The sequence below is a fragment of the Habropoda laboriosa genome, unplaced genomic scaffold (assembly GCF_001263275.1).
Source record: "Habropoda laboriosa isolate 0110345459 unplaced genomic scaffold, ASM126327v1 scaffold172, whole genome shotgun sequence".
In the NCBI taxonomy this organism is placed as follows: Eukaryota; Metazoa; Arthropoda; class Insecta; order Hymenoptera; family Apidae; genus Habropoda; species Habropoda laboriosa.
Window position 1 is genome coordinate 182,968 of NW_017100331.1, and position 13,556 is coordinate 196,523.

Consider the following 13,556-nt stretch of genomic DNA (forward strand, 5'->3'; position numbering starts at 1 on the left):
GGGTTAAATTTTTAAATTTAAATTAAATTAAATTTTTAAATTTTCACGAATAAGCAAATTTCGATCAAATTGACCTAATATCGTATATTTACAAGAGATGAGTATAAAAAAATACAACTCAGTTCATTTAACGATCAGATTTAATATCGTAATAATTTATTGTACTCGTATGATATAGTTTTAATATTATATTGAGATTATGTAATATGAAATATTGCCGCTTGCCTTGCCGATTCTCAGGCGCGGCGATAAAATGTCTCCCTTTCGCGTTCAGCCACTTGGAGATATTGCATGAGCACGCCATAATTTAGAGTTGTCTCTTGGTTTATAGTATCTAGAATTATTGCGTTCGTTTAAAGGAAGGCTGTCTAAACTTTCTTCGAAATCTGAACTTTCTTCACCTACTTCTGTCCCTTTTACACAAACTTCTTCTATATCAGTCACATCGTCAAACATATCTTCACCTATAATACTATAAATTTTGTTGTTTATCGAATTACAAGTACTACTAGAAATAAAAATAGGTGTTGCAAATACATACCGTTTGTTGGCATGCCATTGTAGAAAATCAAATTATATTATGAAGCTATTTCGAGTGTAAAGAATAACGTGCTGCACCGATCTTTAGAAGACTAGAACTGAACTCGTGATGGTTGTATTACGGAAAACAAAAGAATATATTGCGTCCGTGACAAGAGAATATGCAACAGAAGAAGTATAACAAAAGATCATCAAAGTCACAATCACCAAACCCACTTACTGCATCTGTTGGATCAAAGTGACCCATAAATTCTATAAATGTACATGAAATATATAATTAGTTTCTATTAAAAGAATCGTACAAATGTTGTTCTTTTTTGTAAAGATGAACAATGTTTATTAGATATTTAAGGATGTGAAAAAGTTTCAGTCCATGTGATACATTTCATAACAGAGAAAAGAGAATCGGTGACTTTATTTTGGGTCAAATTGACTTAATTTTCGTACTAAGGTTAAACTGCTTCATTAAACGACAGTTCTAGCTAATAGCTGATTCGTTAAGATGCAAATTGTTCTTAAAATAAATATATTAAATTTGATCTTACAATTAATGCTTCGATGTCAATTTCTGACGACTGATAGATATACAGGGTGTCCCAGAATGAGTGGGAAATATTTTAGGGGTGACTTATTGTCTTAGGGTAATAACTTATTAGGGTTATGCATTTGAGTAATAAGAGGATTCACTGTTCTCGCGTAGCATTTTTTCTCGTTGAAAATGGGTGTCCTAATACTTACGAATGGCAGTGTACTTTCGACATTTCCCAACATTCATATTGGTGCAAGAAAATGTTACCAAGGTTAGACTAATACAGTATCCAGCATGGTAACAGGTGACGTAAGGGATTTAGTATTAGAAACCGGAAAATAAGCGACAATCAACACGGTGGATTTTTCCAAGCGAGAAGAGTTCGTCAAAATTGAAGCGAGCATGAATTACAGTCAAATGTTCTTTCTTACTACAGACATAGCGATCGTAGTAGCTCATGCAGTTGGTATAATGGCATACCTTTGAAATGGCCTCCAGTGTTACGATTCGGTTCTACCGAGTAGATAAACGCATAGTTTCAAAGCAGAGTTTTTGCGTAAGGAAATTGTCAGTAGAGCGGAAAAGGTGAAAATCGGTTGGAGATAAATCAGAGGAATAAGGTAGAACTTCAACATCCAATTGGTGTAATTTTTCTATAGTTCTGCGATCTGGCGTTCTCATGCAAAAGGATAGAGCTTCTTCTGTTGACAAAACTCGGTTGCTGTACCCCCAGTTTTTGATAGACAACCTCCAATTCGTTATTGTACGACAATACAGTGACAATGGTACCTGGTCTTAAGAAACTTAGCAAATTACCTCCGTAATTTTCGGGGGTAAACTAGGTTTGGATCGGGCAAATTCATTTGGTATCTTTCGTTCTCTCAAACTCTCAGACTTAGAGACTCGAATTTTTACATACACGGAATTATTGCTCTTGTGATACATTGGCAAAAATGTATCGAACATAATCAAAATTATTTCAAATTAAAATATTCAGTTTCAACGAAGTTACGTTTTTTTTTCAAAATGAACGGTTTAAAATCGCGGAAACTTTCAGGATGACCTAATATTTTATCATGAGTCATGAACTTCCCTTGACAGCTGTACTCGTTGCATCTAACGGGCGTTTACTTAATAGTTATCCTGCTGTAAATTATTCCTGCGTTTTGTATTGCAGATGGATCGCGACGACGCAATTCCAGCCAACAGATGCACGACGTGCTTTTCCATGCTTCGACGAGCCAGCACTGAAAGCCAGATTCCAGATCAGCATCGCGCGGCCGAAGAACATGACGTCCATCTCGAACATGCCTAGAAAGGGGGAGCCTATGCCAGTGTGAGTGATTAGGTCTCTTGTAGTATTTACGCCTGCGGAGAGGCAACGATTTCATACGACACGCGATACGGTTCGAGTATTTCATAAATTGACGTTGCCTTGACTACTTACTTGCAGATCCTCGAGCGTTCTCGCAGTAGTCGGGTCAACTGTGGAATAAAAATAGATCGTTTAGACCGTTTTATGAAATTAACCCTGTTACCCATTGTTTTCTTTTCTTCTGTCAGTCAATTGCTTACGTTCTTCGCTTCTTCGAATATTTTCCTAATTTCAAGAGGAACGTTGGCAATATGTGGATTTCTTCTTTTCTCGCGTTACGTTCAAAGCCCATTTCTCTTCAAATTAGAAAGTTGTTTACGAAAATGAGAACGCAATCGGGTTCGAGGATACTCGAGAGTAGCGTTGGAATGAAAGATATTTCCATCTCCTTATATTTAAAAATATTAAAATATATTTTGTTTTAATTTACAAAATTTTCTATACTCTTCTATATTATTGATTTCTATGCTACAGATGAGTATTAATATTTTGTTAAATTTGATTGAATTTTCGAATATTTTTGGTTTAAACAGTCAAATTTGAGAATTAATTCGTATAAATTTATACTTTGAAATTTGATACTGGTATAAGTTCTTTTAACATACACAGGTAGTAACTTGTAACTTGTAGGTAACAAGTGTACAATGTGCTTGGAGTTTATTTTGTATGTACATATTTAATTAATAGTTCATGAATATGGTAATTTTCTGTTTACACTTCAATACTTTATTAACATGAGATTCTGCGAGATAAAGGAAAACATACCTTTCGCTCCCTTTTGCTTAACGGAAATGCTTTCTTAATGAAAATACACGTTTCACTTCAAATCTCTTCGATATGAAATTTCGAAACACGTAAGTTTAGTGTTTATTTTTATTTTCATATTTATTTCTTCGTCTTTAACTATTCTACATATTTTTTAAAACAATAGAAATATTTAAAATTTCTCAATATGATTAGATAGGTCAATTCTATCTAAACAATAACTTTGATGAAACATAATTAAATCATGTTATTTAAAACTAAAAAATTTATAAATATTTTATATTTTCAATACACTTTTGAATATGAAACTACAGTAATTGTATATTACTATCATAAAAGTCTTTAAGGTTTCTCAATTTTAAATCTTTTGAAACTTTAGTAAGTTCAAAATGACTTCAGTCATTTATAGTATATTGCCGTAGTTACGTTAATGATACTCTTATTGCAGAGTTAACAAAATTGTCTCGTTCGATATGATTCGTTACTAACTTTCATGTCCAATTTAACATTTTCAATTTTTAATTCAATTTTAAGAATATCAAAATAGTGTTTCTTTAGCCTATACCAACGTGTCAGACTCGTGGCAGAAATTCTAATCAAAATGTGAGAAAAATAGTTATGTTAGTGAGAAAAATTCATTGTAATCCTAATATTCGTTTTAATTCGCAATACTAAGGATTACTAAATGTAATCAATCTGTAACAAATCAGCTTTTATTACCTGATACAGTACTAAAATATTAAATGGCTGACGCTTAGATGCAAAGTCAGAAAAGAAATCATACGTTAAGGGGTTATGTGTACTCTTTAAAAACACTTGCTTAGTTCTATAGATACTTTTGGTACACTGTCGATATCTCAAATCTTATCAAATGCTGAATTAACATCAGTGATATTTAAAATTGAAGCGTGTATCAAAGATATTACAGAAATACAATTTCTATACATTTTTTTATTTTACTTTAAAGAATATTATTTTGAAGAATGTTGGTAACGCATTGAACCAATTTTTCAAATCTAACCGGCCGTATAAACAATTTTTTCAACTGGTAATTACACGATATCTTCTTGACAAAACACATTAAGCGCGTACATAACTGGCAATTTAACATAAGACGGATGTAACACTCCTCTTATTTGCGCAAATTGAAGTTAGAGGTAATTTCTAGAACCACAGTAAAGACTGCGTTCATCAATTATATAATCAATTTGTTTGTACGAGATGTGTCGCTCGAATTAATTGTTTTTGTACCATTTGTGTTCATTAGATCTCGTAATAAAACTCGCAAGTTGTCAGAAAATTCCTACGCGATTAAAAGAAGATGGAACAACAGAGTGCCATTTGTTCCATTATGGTTATATTTATACGTTACAAAATTCCACACGAGTTAAACATTGATTATACGATTGTTTATTCTTTCTAGGTAAGGTAAGAAGTGAAAATAGAAAATTAGAAAATTTCAGTTTTTTTAAACGAGATGATTTGACTGGCAGTCTGAGATATTAGCTTCAAATGTATACCAGGTGTAAAGTGATTGGAGATTTTTTTCCAAATTGAGCCGTATAATTTTGGATAGTTCATACAAAAGTTTTTGACCACTATGTACTGCAAGATACACAAAAATTTCTAGAAAAATGTTAGCGATTTTAGGAATTTTTTATCACTGAAATTGTCACTTATCTCCACAACATCAATTTCGAATTTCTGTAAAGAATTAGTAGCAGATTCAATATTGGTGTAAATTGGCAAGTGGTCCGAAACTTTTGGTTGATAGAGTAAATTAAAAATTTTAAATATGTTTAAAACACATGTATAGTTTACTTTTATAACTTTTATTATAAAATTACTTTTTACTATTATTATACTACTATTACTTATACCTATATACCTATACCTATATACTTACTATTATTATAGTATTACTTTTATAGTATCTTTTATTGATTTTGATCAGGCCTGGTTTACCGTCGTACGTGTGGGACCATTACGAACGTTCAGTACCCATGTCTACATACTTGGTGGCTTTCATTGTTTCCGACTTCGAGATGTTGAAATCCGAATCTGGAAACTTCAGAGTCTGGGCACGTCACGAGGCTATCGAACAATCGCGCTACACTTTGAATATTGGCCCGAGGATACTCGAGTACTACGAGGATTATTTCAAAATCAAGTTCCCTTTACCGAAAATGGACACCGTCGCTTTACCTGACTTTTCTGCAGGAGCTATGGAGAACTGGGGACTAATTACTTGCAGGTGAGTGGGATCAACGATAGTTTTTACGATGGATAAATTACATATGAGCCACTCAGCAGTCAAAATGACTAACTCCACTTTTTGAAATTCTTTCAATTTTAGTATCGAAGCACATGCTTGATGCTGAACTCTTCGTAAGTAAAGAAAAATTAATAAATTCAATTTGATGGAGTTAGTCACTTTTGCTTCTCAGTGGCTCGTATATCGCAGGTGTATTTTAAAAGTATGCTAGAGTATCTTAGATTTTTTTCATAATTTTTTATCGGATAGAACGAAAGAAATGAAGTATGAAATGAAAGTGATGTTTAGGTCGATAACTACCTTAATAATAGGGGTAGGGGGCTAAAACTTTGTCGAAATGGTTTTCCTAGGAAGCTCTTCCAATTGACGTATCACACGTTTCATTTGGTTTAGGAGCACTTTTACCACGCTTATTCGGCTAGACCCTTCATATTAAAAAAATTAATAACTAAAAGTTGTTTTTATATTATGAGTTTAATATTTAAAAAGAGGTATTTTATTTTGCAACTATAACTAGGCTGTTTCGTATATCGTTGTTTGTGACGAGTAACGTTTTAAAATATGGCCTCATAGAGAGCGAGGCCTCATGGTAAATACGCCTTGCGTCTTATGGTAAATACGGCCCTGCTGGAGATAGTCAAGTGCACGCGTACACTCGATAGGATATTGAAACTCCATTTTCTCGAAAACGAGGCTTCCAAGGAAAAAACTTTATTCTCTATTTCCGGTTTATTTTTATACGTAGAATCACCCTCTGCCCGGTTCTACCACGTTTCCTGACTCACCCTGTATAATTCTGTGTAAATAAAATGTTTAATAGGTGATATCACTTAATTTTCAGGGAAACTGCTATGCTGTACCAAGAAGGTGTTTCAACCAGTAGCAATCAGCACCGAGTAGCCACTGTAATTGCTCACGAACTTGCTCATCAATGGTTTGGAAACTTGGTAACTCCAAGTTGGTGGTCAGATCTTTGGTTGAACGAAGGCTTTGCTAGTTATGTAGAATACATCGGTATGAATGCAGTAAGTTGCTAACTCTCACATAAAAGATACAATAATATCAGAATATTTCGAATAAAATAATATAATACGCATTCTTTAATTTTCCCTTGTTTAATGTTTCTGTACTGGTCTTGTTACGTGCTTCGAACGGATTATTAAGTTTCTTCGCGTATTCCATCGGTTTGATTTTCTAGGTGGAACCAACGTGGAAGGTTCTTGAGCAATTCGTTGTTCACGACCTGCAAAATGTTTTTGGTTTGGACGCGTTAGAATCTTCCCATCCGATATCCATCAAAGTCGGACATCCTGATGAAATCAGTGAAATTTTCGACGACATTTCTTACGCAAAAGGTATTAACGATACTTCGAGTTATTTATAATGTTATACAAGCAAACGATGATGTTGATGTTCGAACAGGTGCTTCTATAATAAGGATGATGGATCATTTCCTTACTACAAGTTCGTTCAAACAGGGTTTGACGAATTATTTGAATGGAAAGTGAGTATCTGACTATAAGGATAATGTGAATTATTTCAAAACAAAGTAGTAAGAAATTTCGTAGTTTATGTGGAATTTATTTATATTTCTGACCAAATCACGATGCGAACGATCGATCATTTCTGACGAAATTATTCATTAAAGTGTAACATAACTTTTTGGGGGATACCGTTTGCGTTTCAATGAAGCATCCAATATCAAAAATTTCAATTTCAAAGTGGCAGTTATCTTAGCTTACTTTTATTAGCCTACGTTATATTCTTATCCTTCAATTATTATTCATAAATCATGATCTATATTTTCGTAACAGGGCGTATCAGAGCGCGGAACAAAATGATCTATGGGATGCTTTGACGAAGCAAGCGCACAAGGATAAAGTCCTCGACTCTGGGGTAACGGTAAAGGAAATAATGGACACTTGGACTCTGCAGACCGGTTTCCCAGTAGTCACAGTTACACGAAATTATAAAACTGGCGCGGTGATGTTGATGCAAGTGCGTTACAAATGAAACGATAATAATGAATCGGTGAATCTTTCGTGCACCACTGTTTATTGTACCTTCGTTTCAGGAGCGTTTCTCACTTCGTAACGGCACTATAGTAACTACATCCCAGTTCGATCCACTGTGGTGGATACCGATCACGTATACATCTGCAAGTAAATTAGATTTTAACACAACTCAACCATCTGAATGGATGTCAGCCGTGCAATCTATCACGCTGTCAAATATGAACCTAAATCCTGCGGAATGGGTGATCTTTAATATTCAAGAAACTGGTAAGAATAACGCAGTATGGAATGCATATACCGGGTGTCCCGGTTTTGTATTTTGTATTTTCGTCATAACTTTTTAACGAAGCTTCAAACGACCTATGTTTGTATAACATTTTTATCTTACTTATACCCATGGAATATATAGACAAAGTTTGATCGGAAAAAACTAAGACACCCTGGTGCAATTTGACGTGGAATGGCTCGTGAGCGTATTCCTCGTTAACGGATAAATCTGACGTTACTTGTTTATTTCACGTTGCATTCGATATTTGCTTATAACTTTGTAGCCAAACATGTACAGTCAAATTTGATATTTTTCATATTTTCAAATCATTTTTTCGTATTTTCACTTGTACGTTATGTTTCCCTTTATTGTTTGGAAAACTCAGAACATCCTGTATGAGAGTAAAAGTAAAGGGCACGTCTTTAGTACTGAAAACAGAATTTTATCACAAAGTCACAGAAGTTAGAAGACTTTCGTGAAATATTCGGTGAAAGAGATAAGACGAATTGGAACATCGGAGAACTAACTTAAGCCATTTCCTTCACAAACTGTTTTCAGGATATTACAGAGTCAACTACGACAATACGAACTGGAGACTGATAATCAAGCAACTGCAGAAAGATTCGTTTAGAGATATCTCAACGATAAATCGTGCTCAGTTAATAGACGATGCACTCAATTTAGCTAGGGCTGGAAGACTAGATTACGGCACTGCGTTGGATGTCACGTCGTATTTAGCACACGAGACTGAGTATTTACCTTGGAAGGCTGCTTTGACTGCCATGCATTACCTAGACGACATGCTGATCGATATGCCGAACTACGACAAATTCCGAGTAAATATGCGTTATAAATTTTATTATTTACTTTTCAACTCGACGAAGGTTCTCACAGTCCTCTTACCAGAAAGCACCCTCGCCTTCTCCACTACGTGGCCAAATCCTCTGGGAACAGTGTTCCCGTTCTTAAAGCAATGCAACGTCGGATTGCTTGCTATTCCTAAACATCATCATGCCTTTTTCCAAACAATCAATCGTATCACACTCGATAGCTGCGTGACTTCGAGTCACTAGCAATCCTTGATCACCTGGATTAATCGATTAATTAAACTAAAAACCCTCATCGTGAGGGCCTACTTAATATGCAATTGCATTAAACCTACATGATTTTTGAAAAAATAAATTTTCATGTGACAATTCATAACTTCTGAGAAATGAAATTGTTTACTTCTGAATGGACATTACCATTGAAAAATTCGAGCTCAGTAGAGCTTACTTTTTATTGTTTTATGGATTTGGTGGTAAGTAAAGTAAAATGTTTTCACAACCTTCTTTTGTGATACACTTTATAATTTAAAATAATTTCAATGGTAAGGGTGTTAAGCCTTAATTGTACATTAATTTTGTATACCATATGATACGATGCATGTCTAAATTTTTGGACGACGGTATATTTGAATCAAATAACGTACTTCACTGATCCATAATACTTTTTTCTGTTTAGATATACGTTTTGAAACTGCTGGACAACGTGTACAAACAGGTTGGCTTCAAGGATAGTCCCGGGGATCCTCAACTGACGGTTTTCACTCGAATCGACGTGTTAACTTGGGCGTGTAACTTTGGCCACGAGGATTGCGTGCAAAACGCTCTGAAGCAGTTTTATAATTGGCGCAACACGCCCAATCCAAACCAAAATAATCCGTGAGTTTTTGTTATGTTATATATTGGACAGATCGTTTAAACAGTTACAGGAAAAAAGATACTTTTGTAAAATTTATTTTACTTTAATTGCTTTACATAGAAATACTACACTATTCATTAAGAAAAGTCGGAAAAATTATTCGAAATGAAGTTCTATACAGGTGTAGCAAATTTTTTGCACCGATCTAATATTGTCGTTTACCGTGCTGTTAATAGGATATTGTAGAAATTTACGATGCTATGGAAATGACATTTATCAAGGTAACTTTCGTACGTTTTCAGAATTTCGCCAAATTTGAAGTCGGTTGTCTACTGTACGGCTATTCGAGTTGGTGGACAAGTTGAATGGGACTTCGCTTGGCGAAGATATCTGGAGACCAATGTTGGTTCTGAAAAGGATTTACTTTTGCGCGCTCTCGGTTGCACCAGAGAATTGTGGCTCCTTAGTCGTTACTTGGACTGGACGATCACGGAAAATTCGGGAATCAGGAAGCAAGATGGCAGTCGTGTCTTTAGCGCTGTTGCTAGAAACGATATTGGACAACCGTTGGCGTTTGACTTCTTTAGAAATAAATGGGCGCGACTTCGAAAATAGTAAGTTTTTCACTTCGTCGAATGTTTTGGAAACACGAGGTATTTCGCGAAATGCAGGGAATTTTAGGAGAAAAAAATGGAAAACAACTTGAAATACCATTCGGTGAAAAATCTACTAAAATGAAATAAATTGTCATTAATATCTATTTGATTCCATATAACGTGAGCCGTAGAGAGATTCTGTGGCTCAAAATAAGTCGAAATAATGGAATAACGTTCTGTCGTATATAACTAAAAGTATAATTTCAAAATATAAACGTGACCTTTACGGGGCTTTTCGAGGTTATTGCAAGATAAAATAAATATCGGTATCATTTCCCCCCTTGACTACAATTTATAAATGTCACTTTTTACTTTTATCCACAAATTTAGACTTTTCGAATAGGAATACAATTAAAAATTAATTTCAATTTTCTACATGCCGTACAAAGGTTCTTAATAATTTTAAACCACCATTTTACCATTTTCTTTGATGCCTTTTAAACATCAATTTATGGGCAAGTATTAATTACCAGTGAATTTATATCCTCACTTTCTTTCAGTTTTGGTTCATCACTGTTAACTATCAACAACATTGTAAAAACAGCCACGAGAGGTATTAACACCAAATACGAGTTTAAAGACGTACGTATTGAATAACGTTATTTTGAATACGAGAAAAGCCATACGCTATGTTTCAATTCCATCAATATGTGTATTTTGTTTGTATGTGCAGCTGGTAGAATTTACCGAGGAGCATAAAGAAGAATTTGGAAGTGCTACAAGAACAGTGCAACAAGCGATAGAACAATCCGAAGCTAACCTTCGGTGGGTAGAGGCCAATCAAGCAACAATACACGATTGGTTTAAAAGGAACATCGTGTAATGGTAAAATGCGGTGGATATATGATTAAAATAATTGTCGACATTCGAAGAGGCAATTAAAAATTGTTTCGGGACAAAAAGTTCTACCTCGAAATGTTAAAACGTTCGCGATCATTATTCGATCGCTCGAGAACATTGTGTACTTGCAAGTGCAAGCTCATGTTTCCGTTCTAATTAAACGTGATCCGCGCAGAGCGGCCTGTATTTGAAGTTTCCGAAACGAGTATTAAGTGTTTTTGTATGTTCTTGTAAATACGCGTTGAACATTAATGTTTTGTGTAATGGAATATTTAAATATTTAGATAGGTTAGGTCGATTCCCGCCAACATCATTCAAGTATTGTATACAGTTTGTACGTTTTAAATATACACTTCCAATTATTTAACAGATAATTTGGATGACAAATCTCTCCGATGGATCTTGAACAGTGTTCTGTCTTCGTTTGTTCAAGACATGCTGTCGATATAACGTTTCATTTTTAAAACGCAAGATTAAGAAATTCCCTGTGATTAATTTTGTATTTCAAATTATGTTTCGATTAATTTATTTACCGAATAGAAATCGCTGCCATTCTCATTTTTTTCTGGACGGTTCAGTTGTCCAGCTTTCTGTTGCGAAACATAGGTGACGTGTAAATTTCTTTATTCTAATTTTCGATACTATTAGTGACATTATTTTTTATAACCACAAGTTGATACAGTTGATTACTAAAATTTTTGAATCGTCGTGTTACGAAGAAAAAAATGTAAAAAAAAATTAGATAAATGCTCTATAGCAGGACCGCTCAGGCAGCAAGAGCGCTCTTTTTTGCTCCGAACAGAGCTAGGGAGCAGTGGCCGGAGCAAATGACGTCAACTGTCGTAAATAGAGTGAAGAACAACTATAGTGGTGAGAGTGTAGGCATTAGTTGGTACGTCCCTGAGGTATTTCGTTCCATCGGGTACAATCGGTGGAACCGATATAGCGAGGTCTTAAAATCAGTCAGACATCAAAGTAAGTACACGTAATCGGAGCGCCAAAAAATAAAGAGTTCGAGCCTTGCTCAGAGCCGTTCGATGTCAACTCGGAATTGCTTCTTCCATTTTTACTAATAGGGAAATTACTGTTGGCCAGAAAGCGACGGAGATTTAATACCGCATATCTTAAATGACAAATTGTAAGAAGAAATTTTAAATGCCAATTTACAAATAACGCACGGCCCTGGATGTGTGGCTATATCAATGGGTGTCGTTGTTTAATGCTTCAATTTACGACCTCGCTGTATCGCTTTGATCAACTATTCCTTTATCACCACGTGTCTATCTTCGAAGCATAGTTCTCACTCTGTTATAGACAGGGCGATCACTACAGTATTCGTACAGTGTTCCCCCACCATATGGTCGTTGCTCAAGTAGGCGTGGTCTACTGCTCCAATATCGCTCCTCGCTCATGTTCTCCTGATTGCTTCACACAGAGCAACTTGGAGATCGGTCCTGCTCTACAGACTTTTCATCTTGATTTTCGATTTTTATTCTGCACAATACGTATGTATTCTAAACACTGAGAAAAAATTTGTTCTTCCAATTTCCAGAGGGGAAAAAAATGATTCCGTGTATATATTTTGTTTCTTCCCCGTTGGTAAGATTTTTAAAAGATTAAACGTGAAAATGCAAATCACTAGCTTTCTACATTGCACTTTTCTTGTTCGTAGAACAAGGTCGTCACTGTGTTCAATTATACGTTTAAAAAATGCGACTGTAATTATATGTCGGTTTCAGTATAATAAAGTTGTATCAATTTTTATATCCCTCCCATTGTGGATCTCAATGCATTGTTATACCGTGCACGTAACGGTATACAACCTTCTTGTCTAAACCTTTTCTACCAATACATCCTTGTTTTTTTTAGCAATTTTATATTGTAAAGAGAATTTTTTAGTTTCAATATCGATACTTTACAGTGCTCGTGTTTTCTTCTTAATACTTTAAAGATTGTTCTATTTTGTGGACAAGTTTTTCACATTGCAGTAGAAAAAAAAAAATGAAAACGAAAGAGTTTTCTTTTTATAAGTAAACTTCCGAGAATTAACACCTAAACTCTAGATGTTCCAAAAAAAGTTTGAAAAATATTTTTCAACGATAAAATTTGAAAAATACAAAGTTGTTTATAATTTCTTTTATTTCTTATTTTTCAAACTTTTTTTTGAAAAATACAAGATTCGTCAATTTACATCGTTCCTCTGTCTCTAATAATTTTCGAGATATTAGATCAAATGTGTTTACATATTATCCGCATCTCTGAGGGCGATTCTCACCCCTTCAATGGAAACAATTACCCATAAAAAACAATCCTGCCGAATAGTTTCTTTGAGAACTACTACATACGATAAACAAAATTTCATCAAAATCAGTAATTATCATTTAGGGATGTTCTTCCCTTGTTAGATACTGACTGTAAACACAACCTACTATTGTATATCAATATCGCAAGGGTACATAACATATGTAGAAGAAAGAGGAAAAAAAGGATAGGTAGCCGACGAAACGAAGAACATAAACGTGAGAGATTATTCAATACTACAGGATATTTTATATGCATATTATAATTTATTCGAAAATAATTAATGTGATATTTATTTTCTTTTCAATT

At 34.5% G+C, this 13,556-nt stretch overlaps 2 protein-coding genes across 3 annotated transcripts in view; one reads left to right on the forward strand and one right to left on the reverse strand.

The window, feature by feature from the left end:
• The window catches only part of LOC108574446 (aminopeptidase N), a 23,053-nt gene extending 12,019 nt beyond the window's left edge, over window positions 1–11,034 (forward strand). The window contains exons 4-15 of one of the 2 annotated variants that reach the window (XM_017937037.1): window positions 2,247–2,405; window positions 5,164–5,463; window positions 6,326–6,509; window positions 6,683–6,839; window positions 6,907–6,988; window positions 7,299–7,482; window positions 7,559–7,766; window positions 8,326–8,603; window positions 9,271–9,470; window positions 9,753–10,064; window positions 10,607–10,688; window positions 10,780–10,929. In XM_017937037.1, coding sequence (XP_017792526.1) covers window positions 2,247–2,405; window positions 5,164–5,463; window positions 6,326–6,509; window positions 6,683–6,839; window positions 6,907–6,988; window positions 7,299–7,482; window positions 7,559–7,766; window positions 8,326–8,603; window positions 9,271–9,470; window positions 9,753–10,064; window positions 10,607–10,688; window positions 10,780–10,929 — 2,296 coding nt within the window. Of the gene's footprint in view, window positions 1–2,246; window positions 2,406–5,163; window positions 5,464–6,325; window positions 6,510–6,682; window positions 6,840–6,906; window positions 6,989–7,298; window positions 7,483–7,558; window positions 7,767–8,325; window positions 8,604–9,270; window positions 9,471–9,752; window positions 10,065–10,606; window positions 10,689–10,779 lie in introns of both variants that reach the window. The other variant, XM_017937038.1, reaches the window with a different exon arrangement.
• Window positions 11,035–13,477: 2,443 nt separating this feature from the next.
• LOC108574433 overlaps window positions 13,478–13,556 on the reverse strand; it is a 28,766-nt gene continuing 28,687 nt past the window's right edge. The window contains exon 33 of the mRNA XM_017937024.1: window positions 13,478–13,483. Within this exon, the coding sequence (XP_017792513.1) occupies window positions 13,478–13,483 (6 nt within the window). The remainder of the gene's footprint in view (window positions 13,484–13,556) is intronic.